At 33.4% G+C, this 27,441-nt stretch overlaps 2 protein-coding genes across 4 annotated transcripts in view; one reads left to right on the top strand and one right to left on the bottom strand.

Annotated features, from left to right (window-relative positions):
- The window catches only part of LOC121132082 (putative serine protease 46), a 29,943-nt gene extending 29,431 nt beyond the window's left edge, over nucleotides 1-512 (top strand). For all 3 annotated transcript variants that reach the window (XM_071894113.1, XM_071894115.1, XM_071894114.1), the window contains one exon: nucleotides 228-512. In XM_071894113.1, the coding sequence (XP_071750214.1) occupies nucleotides 228-512 (285 nt within the window). The remainder of the gene's footprint in view (nucleotides 1-227) is intronic.
- Nucleotides 501-27,441, bottom strand: part of LOC121132081 (dual oxidase) — a 32,656-nt gene continuing 5,715 nt past the window's right edge. Inside the window, exons 6-20 of the mRNA XM_040727528.2 lie at nucleotides 10,984-11,101; nucleotides 10,682-10,888; nucleotides 10,471-10,615; nucleotides 9,617-9,728; nucleotides 8,964-9,548; nucleotides 8,492-8,906; nucleotides 8,199-8,429; nucleotides 7,069-7,190; nucleotides 6,837-7,000; nucleotides 5,502-5,701; nucleotides 3,916-4,308; nucleotides 3,571-3,850; nucleotides 3,120-3,508; nucleotides 2,177-2,305; nucleotides 501-827 (exon numbers count right to left, since the gene is read on the bottom strand). Coding sequence (XP_040583462.1) covers nucleotides 699-827; nucleotides 2,177-2,305; nucleotides 3,120-3,508; nucleotides 3,571-3,850; nucleotides 3,916-4,308; nucleotides 5,502-5,701; nucleotides 6,837-7,000; nucleotides 7,069-7,190; nucleotides 8,199-8,429; nucleotides 8,492-8,906; nucleotides 8,964-9,548; nucleotides 9,617-9,728; nucleotides 10,471-10,615; nucleotides 10,682-10,888; nucleotides 10,984-11,101 — 3,619 coding nt within the window. The 3' untranslated portion in view covers nucleotides 501-698. The remainder of the gene's footprint in view (nucleotides 828-2,176; nucleotides 2,306-3,119; nucleotides 3,509-3,570; nucleotides 3,851-3,915; nucleotides 4,309-5,501; nucleotides 5,702-6,836; nucleotides 7,001-7,068; nucleotides 7,191-8,198; nucleotides 8,430-8,491; nucleotides 8,907-8,963; nucleotides 9,549-9,616; nucleotides 9,729-10,470; nucleotides 10,616-10,681; nucleotides 10,889-10,983; nucleotides 11,102-27,441) is intronic.

The raw sequence follows: 27,441 nt of genomic DNA on the forward strand, positions 1-27,441 counted from the left end.
TATTTAAAACAATTTAGAAAAAAAGATCAGGGAGAGTGCTTACTTCAGAGGGAAAAGTTAATACCACGACGCCCTATTAAATAATGAACAAAAAAAAAGAGAAAAAAAAAGAAAGAGCACACGCAACAGACGTTTTTCTTTTTCTAATTTTTGAACCTAGTTTTTACTTTACAAAAATGGCATCCTTCACGATAACCCACTTGACTCATTTATTCATGTTGTTATAGAATGATAAAGGCGCGGGAATGTATCTGCGAACAAGTAGAAGATATCTTCTTGTCGGAATACTTTCTTTTGGACCAAATGAGACCACCATTTGTACATCTCCATCACCTATTATATACTTCAATTTAGAGTACTATCTTTATTGGATCTATCTGATTAAGACCAACGACATTGACCGTATTCGGATACAATTTCCACAAGAGCGAAAGAAGGATCTTACAACGCCTCCTCCACAAAACACCACAACACAAAGCCCCATTCAAAATCAATATAACTTGACTTTATAGATATTATTTTATTTTCTATATATAAAAATATAATATGCGGAAAGACGAGTCATATAATTATTTAAAAGAATATTATAATTAATTATTTTAATTATGCATGGCAATGATCAATAAGTATAAAGGTTGAATAACACGCAAATAAACAAACAAGTAATGGAAAATGATATTAATCTCTGACAAATGAACTTATCCAAAATGCTCAAAATGATGTGAAAAGTAAGGGCGTTTTCGTTGTCGATTCACAACTTCACAAGCGGCGCTATTTGTTCTTGTGACACTTTGTGGTCCACAGCTAAAAACTCCAACTTCGCTCACCTATGTAGATAATGTATAAACATTTATTATGTAAAATTTAGTTATTAATAGCTAGAATTGTAAAAAAATATGAGCTGTCTGTGGTATTGTGTCGGTTCTGATATAGGATTGAAGACTACAGTCCCGTCCATTTTAGAATAGATTTGAGTATAGAAAAATATTCAATGTATAATTTAAAAGAAGATATATTCAATAAATATATCTCTCCAAAGATATATGTACCATTTTGAATATTTAAAGTGATCCCATTTTGAAATATTAAAATTATGTTCTCGTTGCTTTATTGTTTCGATCCTGGTATCTCATTCCCAAAGAAAGAGTACACTGTACTACCTTATGAGGTCTTGTAGTTTTCCTTGGATTAATTCCTCCATCGTCCTCGTGGAATTCAAAATTTGAATTCAAACATCTCTTGAGATAGATGATCAAGTTAGAAGTATCTTCCTTCGATTTCCTACACCTTCAATTTACGAGGCATTACGCCATGAAATTGGAAAAAATATGACGTTAATGTTAACTATTTACAAGTACACCCCCATAAAAAAATGGGATCACTACAAAATGGAACAAAAATTCATACAAATGCATATTTAAAAAAAAAAAAAATAAAATTATACATTGAATATTTTTCTCAATATAAGCTATGATATTCCTCATCATCAAGTATTAGGAATAAATTATAAGGGTCTAAAGAAGTGTGTCGTTTTTCATCATTTTTCAGCCTAATAATGGAACTATATTGAGTTCAGAACAAGATACATAATCAATAAAAATACTTTTTAGTCAAAAAAAAAAAAAAAAACACTTATCTATAAGTTTTATGAATCCAACTTTTAATTTGGGGATTGTTTTAAGGGTAAAAAATGACCTTGAACAATAATGGTCCCGAATTACTATCATCCCAGATATTTAGGAATTCAGATGACTGAGAGAAAAATTTTAAACTGTCAGTTTTGGATTCTGTGCTCATAGAAAATTGGGATCTGACATAATTTATTATATATAAACGATGGACGATTTAAAAGTGTATTTTTTTAATCATCGTTTATCGTTCTGGTAAAGACATAGATAATAACATTACTCCGATGTCGATCATCCTCAATTCTTCTCCAAGTCCAACAATGACTTACACTTTTAACTCTACAACAAATTTTCAAGGTTACTCTCCATCATTCATTCACTCGTTATCCTTCAATGTTCCTTCCTCAAGGGTTACAGAACAATAATAATTTATAACAGCTTTGAAAAATAAAAGAAACACTGTTCAAGTTGCAATTACAAAAAGTCTTGCACTTGTTTAAGGTCATATTTTTCACAACTCTATTGATAGCCAGTATGTAGATACTCACATAACTATGTTTCTTTTGAACAAATTTCAAAAAGGATACCATATCCGGTCTTCCAAAATGATTTGAGGCCTTTAAACTAGTGAAAAGACTTCGTTTTGAAAGCTTTTGGAAATGATTTTCACAAACGTACTACAAGAAAAAAAAAATATATTTAATTTTTTTTCATGAACCTTTCAGATTAAACCTCATTCAAAGGGGAATTCTCACATAATACACGTCCGCCACACGTCAGAACGAATCAATATTGTAATTGAAAATTTATTTCTAAGATGAATTATGCGTTTTATGATCTCTAAACCTAAACAGTTTTCCATACCAAAATCATAAGGTTTGGTTAAGACTGACAGACTCTTTAGAGAGGCGTCAGCAGAATTTTTTATTTATTTTTTATTTTTTTTTTTTTGGGGGATTGGTTTTGTAATTTTTTTGTGAAGAAAATCAAAAGTCTATAGCTATTCACTTAAAAATTCTAAAATTATATTCTTTGAAAACAAATTTCACCAATAAAATTTCAAATATAAAATCCATGACAAAAAAAAAAAAAATTCGAAAAATCTGTAGCTATTCCAAAAAAAATTTATTTTTCGGCAAAAATTTAATTCCGAATATTGAATTTTTTGGGGAGAAAAATAAATTTTTTTTGAAAAAAAAATTATAATTCTACAGCTATTGAGACAAAAATTAATTGTTTTGGGATTTTTTTTTGAAGAATTAAACTATTTGGTAATTTGGAGTACAGCCCCTCAAGCCCACTACCTGCGGACGCCCCCCCTACTTAACTCTTATACCACTAAACTTTATTTTCCCTCCTATAAACATGAAGTATTCACAGAAACTCTTCATATTGAAAAGGCTTGGTAGTTCGTCGAGTAATAAGAAATAAATTGACTCTGATCCGTTCACGTGTGACGTCCATGATAGTTAATGTAAAAAAACTACTTACCAGCATAGTAGTTCTCAGGTCATATTTGTGAAAAAATTGAGTAATAAAGATGTGCATTTCAAGCACATGGGTTACGTCCTTCCTTTCAACGTCCCTTAGAACATCAATGAACCACTCAAAACTTCGATGCGAAGGACAAATCCAAAGAAAATATACTTTTTTACACGCTACTCCCGAATAGCGATTCGTTGAGGTTTGAAATACAAGGTCATTAAGAATTGAGGCATATGGAGTTACGCCAATCCCAGCTCCAATCATAACAGCGACTTCAAACTTATACCAGTCTTGGTTACCTCCACCGAACGGCCCCATTAAACGAATCTTTGGATGATCTTCTTCCTCTTCTTGTATTTGATCTTCTTGAGAGGGATCGTTAAGCTCCTGATCAGCTGCGTATAAATAAATATCAATAAATCAAATTTCCGACATAATATTTCTAAATGTATCATACCACTCATTATTGTGTCTCGGTCGAAATAGTTCCGAAGTCTCCATGTCCAAGGACCCTTGGCTTTTACATGAATAGATAAAAAGTCTTCGTGTGGAGCAGATGTAAATGTAAGACTATGGTACTCGCGAGAGCCAATCGCGGAGCATTTAACACGAGCCCATTGTCCTGAACGATATACAAAGTTTGGTGGGCGGTAAAAATTGATTTTGATAACGTCATTAGGAAGGAGTTCCGTTTCAAGAATGTCCAACTCAATAAAGCTGCATCTGATACTTATAATCTAGAAATATTTAAATAATGAGTTTAAATTGGGTAATCATCCTTATTATTAATTATTTGTATCACCTTATCAAAGGCATACACAATGGCGGGCCCTACAAAAAAGATCCAGAATCTTGGAGCAGATGTTAGCCTCTGAAGGCCATGGAGAAGATTGAGAATGTAAAATAATATGTACAGTTTATGAACATTCCAAAAGAAGTTGTATGCTTGTCGTCTGACCATGGGCAAAGAGAAGACAAATATCAACGATGCCAATGAAAAGAGGGAGATACCAGTCAGGCCAGTAAGGGTTTTAAAGAACAGATAGGGAATATCTGGTCGTTTATCAGATGCCAAATATATTTCAGGACTGAGGCAAGCAATATGTTCTGCTGGTTGAGTTGCTACGTGATAAAAATTCACTAAATGTCCCACAGAATGAATAACTGAGAAGAAAAGTCCAGTACATGCACAAATCTGGCAGAAAAAAAATAAAAAAAATAGACGGATTAAACATCAAATTCAGATATAAGGTCGATTTTTGGCGGATCCTTATTGACCTATGGACCCTTCCCTATTGTCTGTATCGTTTTTGTGGGGTATGATTTCATAGTTCTACTCCATTAAAAATTGATCTAAAGACTCACCGACAAACGATACCCGCAATTGGGAACGGTCCATAAGACAATGAGGCATAGTGCTACACCAAAAATCCAGCCATAGTTTACTATCTAGGGCAATAAAAATCGTCAGAATTGTAAAAAGCATGTGTACAGAATGTAAATTTTATTATTACAACAAAGTTGCACCCCTGGGTATTTATCACAACATCAACTCCTGCTTCTTTCAACCTAAAAGGATGTTTCATTAAGGAAAATAGGGCATTCATTAGGTGACCATGAGATACAATTTGAGTATTTAGTGTTCTGATTCAATTTGAATTAATTGAGTTAACCACCTGTTTACTTGCAAAAAATCTTGCTAATTGTCGTGTAAAAGTGTATAGCAAGTAAAAATAATTTATGTATTTGTGAAAATATGAAAATACACCACCGGTGTAGATAGTGTTCCCTGATTCATATACTAAAAAACTATAAAGAAAAAAGGGAGTATAATATTCAGGGAGCACTGTATAAAATGACTGAAATTTTGCAGGTGTTTAGTTCAACTTATATTTAAAAAAAAAAAGAAAAAAAGGAAGAACTTTATATAAATTGAATGTGATTGAGGTTTAGTAATGTGCTAAAGTACACCCTGGCTCATATAATTGTATTTATTTTTTGATCAATCTGTCAATATTTTTTATTTGTTCATGAGGAGAGAGTGGCCAAGGATTGACAGAGTAGCTACATGTGAGTACTTTCATAAAAAATGGAGGCTTACAACAATAATTTGTTGGGGGAGTTATCTTCTATATTATTAAAGCAAATTTTGTATGTTCGTCGACGCTTAATAACTCCGGACAATGCCGGGTATTACAGCTAGTACAAAATATAGTAATTTTGAGAGACGACATATCTGCTAACATATATCACTATAAAATCTCATTCCTCCCAAATAAGCTTGAATTTTTAAAATAGAGAGGAATAATTAATAAGAGCACATATATGTTGTAACACTTTACGCTAACCGGGATTTTGACAATTTTAACATCCCTATTAATGTCTCACTTTGTGGAATTGTAGATGAGAGTCCAAAGGAATATATTGATGAATCGGACTGTCTTTTAACATTGTTAATAGATTTCTGCATACAGAGAGCAACATGATTGAGTAGCTGAAGGAGAGGGAAGTAGCAGCACCGCGGGTAATGGCAATACCCATACCCATGATGTGACGGAGATCCTTGTGCTCTGACATGAAGGAATAGTCTGAAAATTAAAGGGCATAATATTAGATATATACATATAATATAAAAGGGCTGACTTTAGGACACTGTAGTCGCCGTGAGCTGAACTCTTTAATGATCCCCCTTTCCTATAAAGGGTCATTCGACAAATATAAGGAAATATTTCATTGAAAAAGGCGGCTGAAAATATCTAAAAAAGAAAGGTTTCTATTTTATAAAAATCAAATTTTCAAAAAACCCTCAGTTATTAATTATTATCCTTGTCCTTACTCAAATTGAGATTTTGACCACACTAACCGTTTTACATAGGGCAACTATTCTTTTAATATCATAGTAGCGGAGGTACAGGGTGGTCTATTGAAATATGAACACTAAGAAATTTAATAATTAATGATTGAAATTAATTCATATTCCGATATATAAAAGTGAGTCCGAAACGTTGAAGAGGAAGAAGGGCTCTGTCAAAAAGACCAAACTGGACCTGGAGGAGTTAAAGAAAACATCACAGACCAATCCCTCCAACTCCATAAGGTCTCACGCAAGATATCTGGGAGTTTCACATCAGACTGTCCAAAGAGCTATAAAACAAGTAGTTCAAAAGAGCCTTGTGAGGGTGGAGAGACCACTTTTAACATCAGCAATGAAAGAAACCTATCTCGTCCGTTGCAAGGCTCTTTTGAATGTGTCCTTTGAGTTCTTCGAAACTCTTTTTCATCACTTTTGGCCCCCATATAGCCTTGATGCCAATCCCCTCGACAACACCTTTTGGGTGCAACACCGAGGCCCTCAAAGCCACTGTCAGCAGCATTGGGACGTCATGACAGAGGAATACACCCACAGTGGGTGCCCAACCTTCGGCCACCCCCTGTAAGCCATCATTACCACTAAAGGCGACTACATTAATGATGAAGAGAGCTCAGACACAGATCTATTTATAGTATTATTTTTGTTAATTCATAAATTATATCTTGTTGAGGTTTAAAATTCAAAGTGTTCAAATTTGAATGAACCACTCGTTACATAGTTTTTACTGTCCTTATGAGTGTGGTTGACTCATTATTATAATTTCTGCAATGTTTCGATTCTTCATTATTTCAGTTCAAATAAAGTTGAATTTCTTTAAAATATTTCGTACAACATAATATAAAACCACTTACACAAAAATCTCTCAAAGAATACATAGGCATTCGTTATAAAAAAGACTAAGAGGTAGAATATGTGTTGACGATTGCCCTCTAGAAAAGTAGTTAGACGATTCGTTCGTTTTTTCCAATTCAGAAAACAACACGAGCTGGAACTATCATCAACCATGGTTTCCATTCTAAATTAGATATAAAGAATAAGATATAATCAATCCCTTAAAAAAAAAAGTAAATTGAACACTCATGCCTAGCAATGTTCATCGAAGTATCCAGGAAATTCTGCTTGACACCCTTGCAATCCAAACCAACAGATAGAAAATTTTCCTTAAAGTCCTGCATCATACGATGAAAATCCTCCCAACTCAGCTCCTAGATCGATTTATTAAAAATATATAATTGATTCTTCATATTTCAACACACAGGGATCTCAAGAATCACGCAATTGGCACGAGATTCACACATATGCAATCAATATCATGCCACACATTGCCTTTCTCTCGCCTTTCTATCATCAACCAAAAAAGTTTATAATGACAGAAAAAGGGAAGCCACCCATTTTCGTTATAAATGCCTAAAAATAAGTCACTAGTGCTGTTTAATGTTTTATCTTAAGTCAGTAGTAATTAACCTTGATGGAGGTACTGAACCCCACAGGTTTAATATGAACATTAACCAACCCCTTGTTAAGTGGATTTTTGAAGACTCATCAAAAATCATGAGTGTGCTTTGACCTCTGCAGAAACCCTGGGGTTCGATCAAACCCACTATCTTAAACAGTGGCATCGCTAGCCCCTTAGGGCGGAGCTTGATCCCTCATAAGTTTCTGAAGCCCCTTCCCTCCTAAAAAAATATCATATCTTATATATATTTATAACTTTGCTTTTGGTGTGATCACATAAATGAAATCTAAAATCGTCCTACAAATTAGTCTGATATTTAGAAAGTATTCATATAAAATAATTTAGCATATTCCTATGATATTTCTTGGGGGCCTCTGAGGTCATTAAAAGCATGTTTTTTACCGAAATAAAACCTCCTTCTCTTCTCCCTCTATATCCTTCTGCATCCCTATCTCTCTCTTTTCTTCAACCTTCATTCTTTGTTCCTATTCCCTTCTATTCTGTCCTGCAACCCGGGTAATTTTATAATTGTGTTGATAATTTTTGGGGGTTGGGGAAATGATGAAAGCCAGCCATGCCCCTGGTCTGAAGTCGATAAATATTTTTCTTCGTATACATTAACTATGTTTTCTTCATTTATCAAAAATTATTTAAAAACTTGAGAGCACAATGGAATGACGTCACAGAAAGATTAAAAATCTACTATCAAACTGATTTCAAAAAACTTGAGAGCCCTGCATGTACGTCAGTAACTTACATCACGATGCTCACATCCAGCAGATTCAAACATGGACTCAATGACCACTTGTATGTCGTAATCGGATACCTTTTCTATTTTGGCTAGTTCCATGAGTGAGGTCAGAATCTCTCTCAGCTCCTCTTTTTCAATAAATCCATTGTTGCTTGTATCACACATGGCAAAAATAAGACCCAGTTTCTCATCCACACGTCCAGCTGAGGAAAAGAGAGTAACAGTATCAAGGAGTTCCTATGAGAAGAAGCAGAAATATGTTGGTTCATCCATTATATTGTATCCCTTGGATCTCAAACCTGAAATGATATCCTCCCATTTTTATCCTTATCTACAACTCGAAACATTTTATTAACAAAGAGATCATTTTCCTTCATTCCAAGAGCACTTGCAAATTCGGCTCTGTCAAGAGCAGTACGCATGACAGCCTCAACCTCACTCCGTGTTTCATGCAACTTCCTTTCTTCCCCGGGCTTGATGCCAAAAGCCAATGTATATGCTTCCTTAAAAAAATGTTCCAATTTCTTTGCTCTTCGTTCCTTGGTTTCAGCTTTTTGCATGAGTAACTGAGATGCGATTTGAGCTACTTTAAGCACTTTGCCATTATTAAACGCCATTCCCTTGATTCTATCAATGAATCGCTTTCTATAACTTGCCGACTCAAACTCAAGTACAAAATCTGGCTTGTCCTCACACTTGAGTAAAATCATGGGCCTGAAAGGAAACAGTTGAAAGATAGAGAGTAAAAAAATATAATAATTAACAAGTTACTTGGACTTATCATCATCCTGATGGGAAGATACTTGAAGTAATATCCGATCCAATGACTCTCCTTTTATGGATCGCAAAACTTGTCCCTTTCGACATTTAAATTTAATATCCACATTTTGATTGATTAAGATACACAAACGACAGGACTCCCCTTGGCGCATCCAACAGCGAGCTCTGTACCTTTCAGGACCAGTTTTTAAGTTATCCACATATTGAACGGCTCGATCATAGCAACCCGTGTTTTTGTAAGAGTAGGGCCTATTGTTCTTAGCCTTTCTCCTTTGTTTTCTCATGTAGCGTACGGATCCATAGGCGATCATGACACAGAATATAGGGAAGAAAAGGAAGAAAACTAATCCGTAGATATAAGCGATTTCGCTCCCTTGGAAAGCGTCATAGCCCTCATGAACATGACACGGAGATAATTTTGAGGGGCTTAATTGTTCTGGTTGAGGACACGGATCTTTATCTTTCCAGAAAAAAACATTCTTCTGGATTTGATCTGGGGTTATGGATGTAGCGTTCAGAATCACATCCGAGAGCTTGATCTGCCTAATTTCCTCAATTTCCTCAGTCGTGAAGAATCTTTTTAGAGAACAGGATGGAAATGAAATAAAAAATCCTGTCAGAGAAAATCCAGTGATTCTACCTACTTATTTTCTGTATTTTCAAACCAAAAGCGATCCGAATCCCTCAGTCTTTCAAATTGTTCCTTGATGATTGCTTTAAACAATGGACCAGGTCCATAACTTGACTCCAACATTCCTACAAGGGATACATGTGGTAAGATATAACTATTTACTTATGGCTTTGCAGATAAATGGGAATTTATTCTTGGCAAATTATAATATCTATAGCATGTCATTCATTGATCTAATCAAATGAAAATTTGTGAAGTTCTTGCCAGTTTTTTAATTCATTTGATGTGGCCTCCTCCGGTTTGATCAACCTTTGTGATTCTCGCCTGAATCGTGCTGCAGCTTTGATTACATAATCAGCAAGGACCATCTTGCAGTTCATGGTGATGTTAGTATTTAGCCCGGATATTCATGTACTTAGCTGTGTTGATTTTAAGTCCTGCCTCGATGAAATGTATTAGCATGATGGGAGCATCTCTTGTCACAGCTCAAAAAACTATCTCCTTGACCGACGGATTCTTGGGACTTCAAAACTCGTGGTACTTCAGTCGGATCCGAGAATATTAATATTGTATTTGTCGATTAATTTATGCGTCCACCACAAACTTTTTCTCCTCGACGTGTACAATGACTTTTGAAGCCCCCTTATGATTCAAGTAGTTCAAAAGCTTTGGAAAACGATCAACTCTTATAGCCTGGGCCTTCCTTATAAACGAAGTCTGATATGGAAGAGATAATTCAGTTAGTCAGAGCAAAGTAATTTTTAGCACGAAATTCAAAGTCGGGGGCGAGATATGGACATTTGAAAAAATCCCAATTTATCTGCAATGTCCTATATATCTTTTTATATTTCTTTGAGACTAACAAACCTCCGATGTACACATCAATATGATCCAAGCAGTCCTCTCCATAGAGACTCTCCAATCTTTCAAACAACTCAGGATCCTTTTTATATTTTTCCTCATTGATTTGAGACCAGTTAGAGACACGAGGAAGTCCAAAATAAGTCCTTACCTTTAATCAAAGTACATATTACATTTTTCAAAGTATGACTTTGCAATTACTTAATGCTCTACTCACGGTGTTATAATCTGGAAGTCCATTATCCCTTCCTCTCATGATATTAAGAGCTGCTAAATCCCTTCGTGAGAACTCCATTGGACCGAAAAGTTTATTTCGTACATCAGAACAAAGAATGTTATCCTCTTTTTCAGATATTTGAGAGGACAGACCACGAAGAATGTCTTCGACTGCAGTAGAGGCATCCCCAGTAGACTCCATTATACCCTATCATCAACAAAAAAAGCAGACATTGGTTTAAATGGCACATATTTAAAAATTACTCAAGCAAAGAAAATAATATTATAGAAATAAATACTTACTTGAGCATTCCACCATGTTGAACAGAGTCTTAATGCGGCTCCACCATTTTTATCTGGCTTAAAATGACACTTGTCGCCTCTTCTATAAATCCCTGGAGGTATTAGAGTATGACCATACCTTTAAAATAAAATGAAATGCAACATTTTTAGTCATGATTTGTCAATCCTTCGCAACAAGAGTCCCGACTCAAATCGTGTAAATTCAATTCTAACACACTTTTCAAATATTTTTATGAGGTATAATTAAAGTTGTAGAAAGTATGACTTGGAAAACGTATGAGATTTTATTCTCACCTGATCTCAACCCCTTCGATTACAACCCATTTGGGCATATTAGGGTGATCTGAAAAGTTTCTGACCTCAACGTAAAAATGGCACAACTTCTAAATAAAAGCTGGTCACATTTATATAGCCTTTGTTGATATTTACTCACCAAAGTTTCAGATATTTTAGACACAAAGTTGTGTGAGACATTTTCCACCATGTAACTCTGCACACTTCTCCGGGTTACAGAAAAATGAGCACCGCCTGGAGAAATGAGTCGAATCACAAGGAAACTATGTCGAAAAATATTTTTTTAAATTAAGAAAACTTTATACATGGTCCAGTGTGTGTCCCGTCATCACAAAAGCAAGCTAGAATATATTTTTTCCATATTGACTGTGGATTACAAATGTATTTTTCTACGAATAATCATTTATCTAGAAAAAATGGATCGTACTCATAAAAAAAAGTGAAATTGATAGATTTGATGAATCTAAAAGGGGTCATATCGGGCCTAATATAAGTCTCCAAAATCAAATAAAGGTTCTAAACTATAGCTGAAACTTTGGAATGTCTTATGTGATCCCACAAATTTGAGTACTAAGCCTATAATTGACTCAAATATGTCTATGAAATATTTGGGTGTATGTACATATATATATATGCCTGTAGATTATACAAGTTGCAACTTGTATAAGCAAATTGTACATGTTGCATTTCTTTCGTCTTAAAATGTATTATTCAATTATATCATTCGTCGTTCTAATTACCAACTATAGATTGATACTATGATTTTATTTAAATCTATTTAAAATCATAGGGTTATTATGTGTTTATGAGGTATATAACTGTTGGCATTTGAATTTTACAACGTCCCACAGAATACTTATATTTTAGTAATTTCCAAAGTTGTACCCTTATCGGTCTAGAGGGTTTGGTTCTTGAACTGCTAGAACCGTAACCGACAAATTCGAACCGAGACCACAAAATATTGCTTATCGGTCTCAGTTCTCGTGCTTTTGTTCGTATATGGAATATATTAATCTTTAATCAACAAGTCAATTTGATGAGTTTTTTGTGTGCAATTTCAAAGTTTTTCAATGCTTGTTTTATAGGTCACCAGGGTCATACAGTTGTATCTGAGTTCCAAATAGCTCAGGTTTCTTATGGATCTGGAAAAGGGGTTTTAGTTACCAAACGGTGTAAATAGAAGAGGAAAAGGGTGGGGTACATTATGGATCCAGGTAGCTACTATGTATGTATAGACTGAAAGCAATCCTCAATTATCCATCTTCCTGCAACCCCCCTAGCCTTCCCCCTCACAACCCCCACTTTGAAAACAATTGTTTTAATCAACCTTACTTTCCAGGCCCCTACTGGAACTTGGGGCACTATGCATTCTGCATATAAGGCACCTGCAGCCCTGTTTGTATTTTTGTTTCCTGGGCCAGAATTTTCTATCAACGCCCTTTGTTTTAAGTGCCTGTTACCAAACTGAGCCTCTAAAAAAGAACCAAGATCAATAAAGATGAAAAGAGACGTTGAAATAAATGATCTGAGAAGGGGCCGATAGAACCGCTGAAACTGAACTGGAAATAACCTTGGTAATTTGTATGAAAATAGTCAAAAATAAGACCATAAATTTATCAAAGATCCATGGAATATTTAATTATTGCAATACCCTCATCCCAAGTACTGTAAAGTACTCATTTTATTTTTTGATGTAAATTGTACAAAACATAGATACGAGGTAATACAATTTTGTTTAAGATTGGTTTTATGTTGACGTACAACATATAATTCAATAAGGTATTCCGTGTAACAAAAAAGAGTAAAGACTTACTTTAAAAAAACTTTAAATGTTTCTAAATGAAGCTTTTCGCATTTTGATTTCGCATGGACAGAATTAATATTGTTATTACAACTTAGACAAAAGGAGTCACATATGGAGATAAGAGTGATGTTGAATATTGAATGTCCATGGTAACGTGTAAACATGGAACAACACTAAAATAAACTTTTTAAATGTGAAGGCCAGGACCTTAACTCAATTCCCATTAAATATCTATATAAGCTATAAATATAAAATACAAAGAAGAAATAATGACGATGAGAGCAATTAATTCAATACTTAGAATTGAAATATAGACAATAATTGAGGAGCTGGAGGTAGTTTTACGAAAGTGACGTCATACATTGATGCCTATTATGACGCAATAATTAATTGTTCTGGTCTTTCAAATAGTGGACTGGCCAATGACACCTTCGCCTCCCTGTTCTCGGGCCCCATCACTCTTCAGATAGGATGTCATTTTTGAAAAAAAAAAAAAAAAATTAACTTCGTAAACAGTCCTTTACTGTTAGTCATTGATTTTTTTTTTTTTTGTAGATGGTTTATTCAACCTTGGAGCAATCAGAAATTCAGATATAACGATCAAAGCCATTTGCTATCAGCGATCCGATCAATTTAATTGCTATCATATTCAAATATACAACTTCTTTAAACCTATTACTAAACCTAAATATATATATGTATACCTTTTTAACATAAATAAACGATTTATACACCTTTTTCAAATGTATTTATTTTTGAATAATAAAAAAAATATATCTAGTAAATAACTAAAATATAGTCTGCCAGCGAATAATTAAATGTCTACATAAATCATTTCTATTCTAGCTCTTTATTTAACATTAACAGGAGCTGCTTCTCAAAATTGTCTTCTCTCAGCCTTTGTATAGTCCTCCTCAGGATCTGTATGGCATTGGAAACAAACCCACGCTACTGGCTGTTTGGCCTTGGGAACAAACTATCTGGGAAGCACGACATTGTATCTTTAAAATACCTTTTTTGACCCTTCAGTAGACCAAGATCATTTCCGGACCTTCATAGTCATCAGCCAGGTATCTTTCCACTTCCCACTTCCTACTTGGCCGTATCTATCTTTTTGGGACTTTTTTTTGAAGAAATAACTCTCATTCTGCACATCCTGAGACAGCCGGTTGCATGGCTGACCTTAAAATGAGATGGTCTCCTCAAGAAGGAACTGTTTTGCTTTTTTTTCTCTCTTCAGTAAGAAATGGAGATAAGCTGATATATAATTTTGTTCAAATTGATCGAATCGCAATTTTTTTTGCCTATTTCTGTTGCAATGTAGAGATATAAAGATCAGGACCGATTGGGATACTGCGATCAGCGATATAATATCACCATATCGCAATTGATCCCCGATCAGAAAAAACTTCGATCAACATACTTGGGTTTATTAAAACCAATAACATACATGAAATAGGTATTAATATCATAACAAATTAATCCGGTTTGTTGGCTAACTTATTTCGAATTTCGATTACGGCTATTTGGGAAAAATTGTCATATCGTAAGAAAATAACCTATGCAAAATTTCATTTTGCCACGATGGTACTATTTTTGCATTTTTTTACTATTTTTTACAAAAAGAAATAAAAATATCAAAATTATTTAATGCAAATTAACTAAAAATGTCTTCATTGTAAACTTGTTTGCTATGTAACGTATAGTAGTCATAATTGAAAAATGAAAAAAATACCGAACATAATCCATTTATATACCATAATCTATTATATAACAGATGTTATCATTAAAACCAGGAAAAACAACCAAAATAACGTCATGAGGATCAAGTTTGCCTTCCTTAAGAGCCAACAAGCGGGACTTGACTGGACGAGATCAGACTCTACCACGGTACTAAATTAGGACCGATACAAAACTAATAGTATTACTGAATTGAGAACCTTGTTAATATCAGCTGCTTGTTACATGATTTTGAGTGTAGAAAATAAATTACTGCAATACAGAGGAGAAGCTTCCAACTTTAAAATATAATTAGTGCAGGAAAAGTATTATAGTTATATATTTACACCAAAAATAGGCAATAATTCTTCTTAAAAAACCCGACTAATTAAGTAGTTAAGGAAAAAGAAGAAAGATCACCCACAACAACTGTTTTTCATTTTCTAATTTACAAACGTAGTTCTTTTGTTAAATAAGTGAACTCTACTGATGAGAGATTGTCTCATTTTGAAATGGAAAAACTACTATTATTCTTTAATCAGTCGACGTGGTGTTAGTGCTTCTCCATCTGAAGTAAGCATTCTCGTCTATCTTTGGTTTCAATAATTTAAACTATGGATTATAAAATAAGCTACGATACTATATAATTATAATTTTGCTATTTTAAATGGAGAAGATTCTACTCTTTATAACAGTCATTCATTTTCATAAGGAGGTACTATTTTTTTAAATGACCTAACAGGAAGCCAAGGAAACAAAGGTCTCAATCAGGGATGTCCAACCCATGGCCCTCAGGCCGCATTTCTAATATATATGTAAAGTATCTCAGAGCAATGATTGAATACAGTCAATGTCTTCTCTTGAATTCTGATTTAATAAGAAATTATTCAATTCAAATACGTAAAAATCAATATCCCTGATAATTAGTAATTTTTTTTTTTTTTTTTTTTAAATTCCCCATTATTCTCAAGGAGATATTTCTATCTCATCTCATAAAAATCTGATATTATTGGCTTAAAATAGAACTACTTTATGTTATCTTATTATGAAAGACATAAATTTAATAAAAATCCAGTTTAAAGGTATATTATAAAGACCGTTGAACTATTCAGTTCATTGTTGAAATGAAGGAAAACACACATGATGTTATTTAAACGACGTGCTTGGATATTCGATGCGTTTTTGCACGGGGTATTTGTGAAATTGCGCATGATAATTCTATAAGTAAATACGCATTTTATGCAGTAGTATTAAAATAATATACTACGGGACAAAATGCGTATTTACTTATATTTATGCGTATCCCTCCACAATACCCCTGGGGTTTTGTTAACTGGGATGTATTTTATTATTTTGTAGGAAATTATTTGTGATATACCGTGACATACATTAAAAACAAAACACTTTGAATTTTAAACTTCAACAAGATATAAATAGATGTGTGCCTGAGCTCTCTTAATCTTTAATGCAGGCGTTTCTATAGGCAATAATGGCTTCTAGGCGGCGGTGGAAGGCCTGGTATCCACTGCGGATGTAGTCCTCTGTCATGGTATCCCAGTGTTTGGCTAACAGTGGGTTTGACGGCCTCAGTATTTTGATGACTGAGAATGCAGGCCTTCCTTTTAACATGAACCCAAAAAGGTGTAATCGAGGGGGTTGGTATCAGGACCGTAGGGGGCCCAAAAAAGAGTCAAAAAGAGATTTAAACGGAGGAGATTGGTTTCTTTCATATCTAGAGTCAAAAATGGCCTCTCCACTCTCAACAGGCTCTTTCCTTCTACTTTTTTATAGTTCTCTGGACAGTGTAGTGTGAACCCCCGAGATCTTTTGCATGGGGCCTCATGGATTTAAGGAGATTGGCAAGTGCTGTTCTTTTTAACTTCTTCGAGTCCAGATTGACCCTTTTTGACAGAATTCCAATTTTCTCACTTGCTGACGTCGTAGAAAGTAGTTCTAGAGACGCCCAACTTCTCGGAGTGCGCGAATGGAAATTCGTAGATCACGTTCAAGTATCATTTTCTGGACTTGTACGTAAGCTAGAGAGCTCAGGCTTGATTAGTTTTGTAACTAATTGTTTATGTTTTAATACATAGGAATATGAATTAATTTCAATCACTCAGCCTTCACATTAATTATTGAATTAGTAAGTGCTCAGATTTCAATGGAGCACCGTGTAGTTGATATTTTTATTACATAAAATGAACACATTTATAATAAATCTTTATATAAATTCATCAAATGACTTTCAGAATATAAAAGACATGCATTAAATACTACTTTATAACAATGATAAATAGTGATATTTCAATTCAATCAAAGCAATATGTACTGAAAATCAATAAGATATGCTAGATTTGTAGTACTAATTTAGTTGATTTTTTGGAATTATTAGGGACGATGAAAGGATCAATTGTATTTAGTATTAATGGGAAGATGGTGTTTTATTAATATACAACTGGATCTTTTAGACCCACAAAATGACTGACATCAATAATGCTGACGTCCAATGAAATTAACATGGAAGTCTGTGCTACTCAATCAAGAGCTGTTGTACATATTAGTCATTTGGTTTTACTGTGAGACAACTGTATTACTTTCTCAAATTCCAAATGTAAAGCTCAATATGTAGGCCAAACGAGGAGAAGATTGACAGACAGAACATAATGTTTAATAACTTATTTTTAAAGAGATGAATAACTTTTTTGAACAATTTTAGAATTGCAATCTTTTCGAAGCCATAAAATTTGAAGGAATAACCTTTTATTTATTTTATAAAATGGTTAAAAATACCTTTACGTATTTTTATGAATCGGTTGTCAAAATTGTATTATCAATCGTATATGGTTCAAAGGAATACAAATGGAATAGTGGGCTATAATTGAGGTGGATCATTTTCATATTAATTTCACATTTAGTTTGTGCATTATTTCCTGGTGTTATTTATGTACGTGTAGTATACAGTTTTGAGCAGTAAAACGTGGACTGTTAATTAATGTTAATTTTCTCATTAATATATAAAGGTTTAGTGACTATTATTTGACATTCTGTTTTAGCCATCCTTTGTGCATAAACAAACTAAAATAAACATTTCGTCATCTCGTCATCACGAGTTAGCAAAAACACAAAAGGAATCGCGTCTCAGATCTCCAAGATGCTGAAGTTGTGGTGGTGAGGATTATGGACATTGTAAAGTGCTCCAGGAGCCTGGTTTTCAATGTGTGCAAGATGAAGAATGATGAAAAAGACGTCTCCAGAAAAGCAGAAAGTGAAGGGCACAATTTCAAGAAAGATCCGGAGTTCCAATAAAAGTTAAAGAAGAAGATCAGGGAGGACCCCACCTTCACAATAATGAATCGCATCGACAATTACATCAACCAGGCTATTAGGACCATTAGGGTGGTCGTGAAGGGTAACTCGGGATTGCCCTCATACACAAAGACCCCACACCCCCTTCGGACAGAGATAATGAAGGCTAGGAGGCTCGAGAGTCCTCGTTCTACTGGCCAAAAAAATGTTTTTTCTTAATGACAAATTGGAAAAAAATCTTGAAATAGTTATAATTTAATTTTTTTTGGACAAGAAACAATTTAGATCAAGTTATCAAAATTCTGCAAAAGTGTTGGGGGGCGGTCCCTTATGGTTTTGATGAACACTGATGACATAATTACCTTTATTGCATCACATAACCTTTCCTTCGGAAAGAAAAAGGCCCTAAATTAGTTGTAAGTCATCCCATTCTTCCCAGCCATTATTATATCTGTGTTTGGAATTGTTCACATCATAAAAAGTGCTTAATATAACTCAACCAATCAACGTACAGAAAACTGATAAAAAGAAAAAAACAGACATCAACAGTTGACCACAAAATACACTGAATATATTGGTGTTAGCGGAATAACATCGTGTAATAGCTTTGATAAAAGCTAACTAGAATTAATCAAATCAACCTTTAGAACAACGCATATAAACTGGCCAACTGTTTTAGGGCCTTTTTCCCCTTGTTTCTTTTCGGAGTAAAGATTAAAGGTAACAATGTGGAATAGAAGCAAAAAAATTGACAGTTGATAACAAAGTATATTGTAATTTTTTATGGTAGTGAGATAATGTTGTGTGCTAGTCTTAAAAGTAAAATATTCCATACTAGAATTCCAATGACAAATGGAGAAAAATAGAGATCCATCTCTTCGATGAATCTCTGGATCAATGACCCTTTAGCTTAGGCAATTATGACAAATATATTTTGTTCAATAACAGTATCTTCAATCAACATATTATTCTACATATGTACTCGCCTTCAATTTAACTTCTGTCTTGAGAGAAGGAGAATAATAATTTGTTGATTTTCTACCTGTGAATTTAAGTAAGTTGCTCATTGACTATTTTTATTTTTACAAATGAAACACTTGATTATTATAATATTATTTATAGTGGTAGGCCTTAAATCGAAGAAAGATAAAGACCTTGCCTGCAAGTTTCGTCAAGAGACAAGTGAAAAAACACAGTGATATTTCACAAGAAATTTGTCATCAAATCATTCATGCCGTCCTCTACAGAACTAAGCCGCAAAATGGTTCCGATACAGACTTGCAATTTACTCTAACAAATCTAACAAAAAAAAAACCATTCTCTGTTTCTTTGTAAGACCTCAGTCAAAACCTTATTCCATCCTCTCTACTAATGTCAAAAAATGAATCTGATTATAAAAATGGTTAATATTATCATCCCAGAAAGGTATTTAAAGTAACTATAGCCCACAGACTGACTCGTCAATTCCACTATAGAAGGAAAAGTCAAATACAAGAGTGGGGCAACACTTCTTAAAATTATTTGGCTGATTTACACCTCCAGATCAAAAGAAATCACCATTCCAGTTGGACTGAAGGAGATGATTGTGCGTTTCATGAACTTTAAGTATACAGAATGCAGTGGTTATTTACCAACAAACTTTAAGGGCCTGCGACAGCTGTACATACGCAGGTAGGGAGTTGTTTGTTGTTTTGGTGTCTAGCCAGAAGTGTTTGGCGTCAGTTTTAAAAAAAGGCATCGATTGTTGCGATCCACACGAAACGAAACAATGTTGGGATTGCAAACTTCTTAAACCTGGACAAGACGTTTGTCGAGAGAGTCAGGAAAGAACTGTAAGAGTCTCGTTTGCAAGGTCGAGTCGAGGGTGATTCTAAACACTTTGAGAGGTTTAATTATTTATTCATTAAAATCTTATTTTGTCAAACTTTTTTAATTGATTACTCAAATTCGATATTCTTAGAGGAGACAGTTGCAATACTTATTAAGTTGTATCAAAATGGCGTTGTTGGGGAAAGGATTGACTTTGAAAACTTTTCAATAGATTCAAACAATAGAAAATTAGGTGTCTCTAAGTCATCCAAGCTCTGTTAAATTGGACCACAAACAATCAGTGTTATAACTGTACCCCGTCCTCCCTACAATATATCATTACTAATTCAACACAAAGGTAATTTACAATCTGTTGCTACTACAGGGAGTTCTATGAAATACTAGGCCGACACTTATTCTTTTCTAATTATAGATAATCAAAATACTTTACTTCACTTTTTTTTTTAACATTAGGTTTTTCTAAGTATTATAGAGTGTTCCATTAATATCTGACACTTTAAATTTTAAACTTCAACAATATATAAATATTAATACAATAAATATGTATGTCTGAGCTCTCTTAATCATTAATGTAGCCACCGATAGCAAAATTAGACTTTCCACCCTCACAACGCTTTTTCCAACCACTTTTTTATAGCTCACTGGACAGTTTGGTGTGAAACTCCCAAATATCTTGCGTGAGACCTTATGGACTAGAAGGGATTGGCCTGGGCTGTTTTCTTTAACTCCTATGGGTTCAGTTTGGCCATTTTGACAGATCCCTTCTTCCTCTCTAACATTTCTGACTTACTGACGGCGTACACCGTAGTCCGGGAGATGTCCAACTGCTCTGAGTGCGCGATTGGGAATTCGTAGATCACGATCTAGTGTCCTTTTCTCGACTTGTACGTAAGGTAAAGAGCTCATATTTGTTTTTGTTTTTTTGTAATTAAATGCTTGTACTTTAATATATCAAAATATGAATTAATTTCAATCACTCAACCTTTATTAATGATTGAATTAGTAAATTTTCATATTTCAATTGACCACCCTGTGCCTCATCCATTAGCAAGGTTTTCAAAGAGAGTATAATGGACTGCTGATTCTCTTTGAGTCATCATGATTTAAAAAAAAGTTACTCTGTAGTTACTTAGATATTGTCTGATACATATCAATTATATAATATGTAACCTTTCAACATAAAGTCATGCTAGAATTATCTTCTCTTAAAGGAGATTTGTATTCTTAGACGTATTAATGTTAAATATTCCCATTATTCTTGGGAAATTGAATTAATAAATGTAGCAAGAATATATTGTCAAACGAAAAGAATACTATAAATTGATAGATTCTATTTAAAAGGACCAAATAAAGTCCCATAAATCAGATAAAGCCTCCAATCAATAGTTAATACTCTTCTTAGGTTGTTTAACTCCCCCCCCCCTCAGAAATGTGAATTCAAAGCCTATCACTAAGCAAAATATCGTCATGAAACATTGGGCTTTATAATTGGGTAATTGGAGCCGGACTAATCCGGAATAGCCCATATTTTGAAGACCTTTACAGGAATTGCAAATAACGAAATATCTAATCAACACCTACAAAATAAGATATGTTGCCCATTAAATTTTCCATCTTTTTGTACAAAATAACTATCCCTCTAAATCAGTGGTTCTTAACTTTGGGTTCGATCGAATCCCATGGGTTTGGTGATACACTTTCAGAGGTTCGGCAAGCCCCTACATCAACTGACGCAACTGTCGACTGCAGACGCCTGCTTTTAGTGCAAGTGTACCGCAACAGCGACGCATCGTTCAGAGGGTTGCAATACCAACATGAAAAAACAACAAAGTTGGACCCGCTGTGAGATTGAAAAAAAGATTATTCTCCGTGCTAGATTACAAACATTTAGTCGCTCAGTAAAAATGTATTACAAAAAATAAATACAGCCAGTTCGAGTTATTTGTGACGTTACACTCCGCTTGTCCATCAATGACAGCAGGTGATCTGGCCACATTGCTAAACTTTGATAGATGTACTGGAAGGAACTTGGTTCGCTCAGTAGTCAACTTGTGGCCATTTGTGAAGCCGCGGATTTCTGAGCTTGTGTTTGAAAGGCAACATCAAAAGACACACTGATTTGCAGCAAATACTTATGGAGTTATGTTTTTGTGTGAATTTCATGTTTTCTTGGTTCGATTATTTGTGGTTTATGATTCCAACTGATGCATGGTATATTTTGTGCACTAATAAAATATATACCTATGTTCTTATAAAATCATATTTTATTTTTCCAAACACGAAGGGGCTCAGTGAATGCACTCATGAAGCTTGTAGGGTTCAGTACCTCCAATAATCTTAAGAACCACTGCTCTAAATCCTCTCAATAAAAATTTATTAACAGAGAAACAAAAAAAAATTGATAAAAGTTACGTTGCCAAACATTGTATGTCTGGCAACATATATTTCATAGACATATATCCGTCAAATACACGTTTAGTATTCAAACTTCTTGGATAATTTGAGATACCTAAGAATATCGCTTATATGTACATGCTAATATTTCATACATATGTTTGAGTCAATTACAGGTTTATTTTCAAATTTGAGGGATGAATTAAGGTACCCAAGAATATTAACTATAGATATTTGATTTAATAGCAATTTGTAGTTTAGAAATTAACAATAATCTTTAGAAAAATACAAACGTTTTTTTCATAATTTAAAAAAAAATAAGTGTTTTTTATCTTACTTTTGTTTTGACGAGTCACATATATTTATATTTTTTTGCAAAAAAAAAATAATTTGAAAAATTAATTTTTTTGAAAAAAAAATTCAAAAATTTAATATTAAATGTTAAATTGTTGATTTTTTTTTTTCAACAATCCGCAGTTGTCATCTTATAATTTCAAAAATAAATTTTTTTTCGCCGTTAAAAAAAAAAATAAGCAAAAAAATTTTAAATATCTAAATTTATTCACAAAAAATTATATTTAGTGGAAAGAATTTCCAAAATCCACAGCTGTTCACAAAAAATAATTTTTTTTGAAAAAAATACCATAAATTCAAATATTCAATTTTTTAGCAAAAAATTAAATTTTTCGATTTATTTTACAAAAAATTTAATTTGTTGTAAATGCCATTGGATTTTTGAACTTTTTTTTTCAAGAATTGAACATTTGAAAGTATACTTCATATGTATATACTCGATTACTTGAGTCAATCATTCAAATTTCTGGGATGAGTCAAGATGCTCTCAACATTTTAGCTATTTTTTAAAATAAATATTTGATTTCAAATTTCAAATATATAATATTGATCAGTTTCTCATTATTTTATTGTAACGATCCATTTTGGCAAGTTGAAGGGTCATTTGCGACGATCCCAAAGAGTAAATAAGAATAATTGGTTCATAGAAATAGAAGGTAATTTATCAAACAATACAAAGTTAATCCACACTCAATTTTTTGAAAAATCATTCAACTTACTTTTGCCACATATTCAATCAACAAACATGACTCTTGAAAAGAATAAAAATGTTTTTTAAAATAGCAACACAAAAAGTATGTGCAAAGTTCCGGCTCATATGTATTTTTTGAGAGGCAACAAGAGAGAAAAAAACTTTCAAATGATTAGTTTCAAAACTTGGGTGCGGCATCCATCTTTGAGAGATTCCTCCGCCAAGACCTTCCCCACTATTCTCTACATAATTGTTGTTTCTGGCAAAAAATAAATAAAACAAAATATATAATAAGATAAAGCAATAATAATAAATGCTACAACTAAAGAAGAAGAGGAGGAGAGTACGACATCATACCATTGTTAAAGAATAGTGTTGTTTCAACTCGAAGAATTGCTGACTCGGTTCGACCCGACTACTTAAATGGTGATGACTGGATTTTCGGCTTTAGTAGTAAAAACCATTAATTTTCCTTGTGATTATTATGCGTTAACTGGAGCGAGATAATAGATATTTTATAATTCAGGGTGCGGATTTTCAATCTTTACAAATGAATGCAATAACCTCAACCAGTACCGGGTGGTCCATTGTAATCTGAATACTTAATTAATTCATATTTCAATATATTAAAGAGTTATCAATTAGTTACAGAAAAAAATAAACTTGAGCTCTCTAGCTCACGTACAAGTCGAGAAAATGACATTTGAACGTGATCAATGAACTTCCATTCGCGCACTCCGAGCTGTTGGGCGTCTCCAAGATCACTTTCTGCAGCGTCCGCAAGTCCGAAACATTGGAGAGGAAGAAAGGATATGTGAAAAAAGGCAATTTGAACACGGAGGAGTTAATGAAAATAGCCTTGGCAAATCCCCTCAAGTCAATGAGAGCCATTTCAAGAGATCTCTGGGTTTCACAACAGATGGTCCAGAGAGCTATTAAAAAAGTGCTTGAAAAGAACCTTTTGAGGGGGGAGGGGGGGTGAGAGGCTACTTTTGACACCTGCAATGAAAGATACCCATATCTTCCGTAGCAAGACTCTTTTGACACTTTTGTCCCGTCCCCTACAGCCCTTCGACTAGACGTTTTGGATACATGTTAAGGGGAAGATATCTTCCGTAGCAAGAATCCTTTGAATCTGGTCTTTTGAACTCTTTTTTGACACCTTTGTCCCGTCCCCTACAGCCCTTCGACTAGACGTTTTGGATACATGTTAAGGGGAAGACCTGGAGTGTTTTTCATCCAAACATCGAGGCCCTCAAAGCCACTGTTATCCATAAGTGTGATTTTCTCGAGTTCTTGTACGTTGGGTTTTCAACAGAAAAGTACAGACACAAGGCTATACATTTTGTATATCAGAACCATCTACAAAAATATTGGTTCGTGACATATTCTTTTTCTTTTTCAAAATTTATCAACTCAAGTCCATCCTCAACTAGACTCGGTTCGAGTCAAGTCCACATAACACTATTCAAGAATGCGTTTAATAATGAGAGAGAGAGAGGAGGATTGACATTTTGAAAATATTTATGTTATTATGAATGTATGTAGATACGCTGATCAATAATAATAAAATAATAACCAAAGACTCAGCAGCTGCTCAGATAAGTCTTCTCCCTAGAGCAAAAAGGTACCTACGCACATAAACACGAATCTACAGATGCCGCCCCCCCTCCTTTTATGTAGGTTGATAGGTAGGAGGGAAGACCAGGGGAGTTTTTACAATTCTTTGTTGTTGGTTCAATTACTTGGACAGTCCCGTCTAACTAAACTTATAATTAAAGTAGGGACTTCATTTGAGAAAATGAACAGTAACCAATAACTACCCTGTAGTGACTAGGTCTTGTAGTAGCATCTTGCATACTGTACTTAATTTTAATCTGAATGAGGTGAAATAAACATGGACTGGGTATATATCAATGAGATATTTATTCAATATATATGTACACAGGAACATTATGTGACAACGTGGCAGCCATTGGAGTAACTGACAGCGTGCTAGAAGGCTGAACACAAAAAAAAATTCAAAAATCCTTTGCTTTTTTTCAAATAATAATTATTTTTAGGGGAAAAAAATTCAAATAATTATTAATTTATCATTTTTTCACAAAAATTACAAATATTATATAGTTTGGGGGGAAATAAATTCAAAATTCACAGCTCTTCACAAGACATTAATTTATCAAAAAAAAAAATCCAAAAATTTACAGCTGTTCACAAAAAATTACAAATATTATATAGTTTGGAAAAAAACTTTCAAACATTAAATTTTTTGGAAACATAACTCTAATATCCACAGCTGTTAACTAAAAATTAAATTTATTTGAAAAAAATTTCAAAAATTAATTTAAATTATAAAATTTTTTATAACTAAATTTCGAATATTAAATTTTCCGGAGAAAAATTTAAAAACTATAGTTATTCACAGATAATTAAATTATTTGGAAAAAAAATTGAAAAATTAAATTAAATTTCAAATACTAAATTTTTTTTAAACAAAATTCCAAATATTAAATTTTCCGATAAAAAGTAAAAAATCCTTATATATATCTATTTTCAGACCACCCCTTACAGTATCCCCTGTTATTACTCTAGTTAAATTACGTTTAGCCTAAAAACTACGTCAGAGCGTATCTTATAAAAAATATGCTACCATTAAGAGACGACGCATCAAATGTTGTAGCCAAGAAAGTTAAACAATATCGAATTTGAGAAATGCATCATCAAAATTAAACGCAAAAATAATATTTCTAATGAATCAATCAGCAGCCCCCTGCCTGCGGGTCATATCGGCCTGCAAGTGAATTTTGACCGGGCCTCCATCTTATAATGGGCAATCATTTAAATATAGGCATACTAATCTAAAATGACAGTGGAGAGCCTTCAGAAATTTATTTCTTTGCACTTGGAGAGTGCAGATAAGATAAATAAAATAAGATAAATTAATTTGTCACAAAATTAGCAGAAACAAGTGTCTCATTAAATAATTGGTATTTGTCCCATTTTCTTTTCTTTTTTAAATAAAATATAGATTTTTCTTTTAGATTGTGCTAATATTCCATTTGTTTACAGTAATTCCTCTAGAAAAATATAAGACTATTGTTTCAATAAAATTATATTGAAGCTTTGTTTTCTTTAAATACCCAGATATTTATTATAAATACAATAACATGGTTTTCCAGCATGATTCTACATCGATAGCTCCCCCCCCATGACACTAGATAACTGTTTGGCCCCTACTCTTCAAAAGATTGCCGACCCCTGATCTACCTACATGGTGTTGAATGATAAACTTTCAGTAAATTACATTTAACGGATTGAGATATTAAATATTGTTATATTAAAGATTTACTCTCAAAACCAATTCAAGGCATTTTTAGCTAATTATTGGCGATTCCGCAAAAGTCTTACAAATGTTGGGGTTTCCTAAATCAATCCTGTTCCAATTACCTAATTTTGTTGTCCACTGTCGATTATTATTCTTTTTTTTCTCCTAATCATTGATCATTGATTGGTTTTGTTCAAATCAGCTCTTGTATAGCAGTGGACACTTCCCGGTAATTTTTGAATTGACGACTACCAACTGATTTTAGGTCTATGTCCCTCTGTTTTTTTTCTTCGATGAGAAGTTACGTGATATAACTTAGGTAGGGACGTATGAAGTGATACTATATCAAATAACATCTAAATAATGAATTTTGCAAAATTATTTGAACGCGAATAACTCCACATATAATGATACTAGAGAGCTAAAATTAAAACAATCCGATCCAATGTCATGCAATAATTCTAAATTAGTGTAATTTGCAAAAAAATAAGGCTATTGGAACAGAATTGATTTAGGAAAATACAACATTTGTAAGACCTTTGCGGATACGCCAATAACTAATTACCTAATCCATTAATCATCTACAACTATACAATACCATATGCTGTCAATCAAATTTTGCATCTTTTTGTATAAAATAACTATGCCTTTATACCTCTTATTTAATTTTTTTAAATAAAAATGAAAAAATCTCCTCTTAATAATATACCGAAGCTCGATTTATTCAGTTTATGGACAATG

This window comes from Lepeophtheirus salmonis, chromosome 1, assembly GCF_016086655.4.
Source record: "Lepeophtheirus salmonis chromosome 1, UVic_Lsal_1.4, whole genome shotgun sequence".
Taxonomy (NCBI): domain Eukaryota; kingdom Metazoa; phylum Arthropoda; class Copepoda; order Siphonostomatoida; family Caligidae; genus Lepeophtheirus; species Lepeophtheirus salmonis.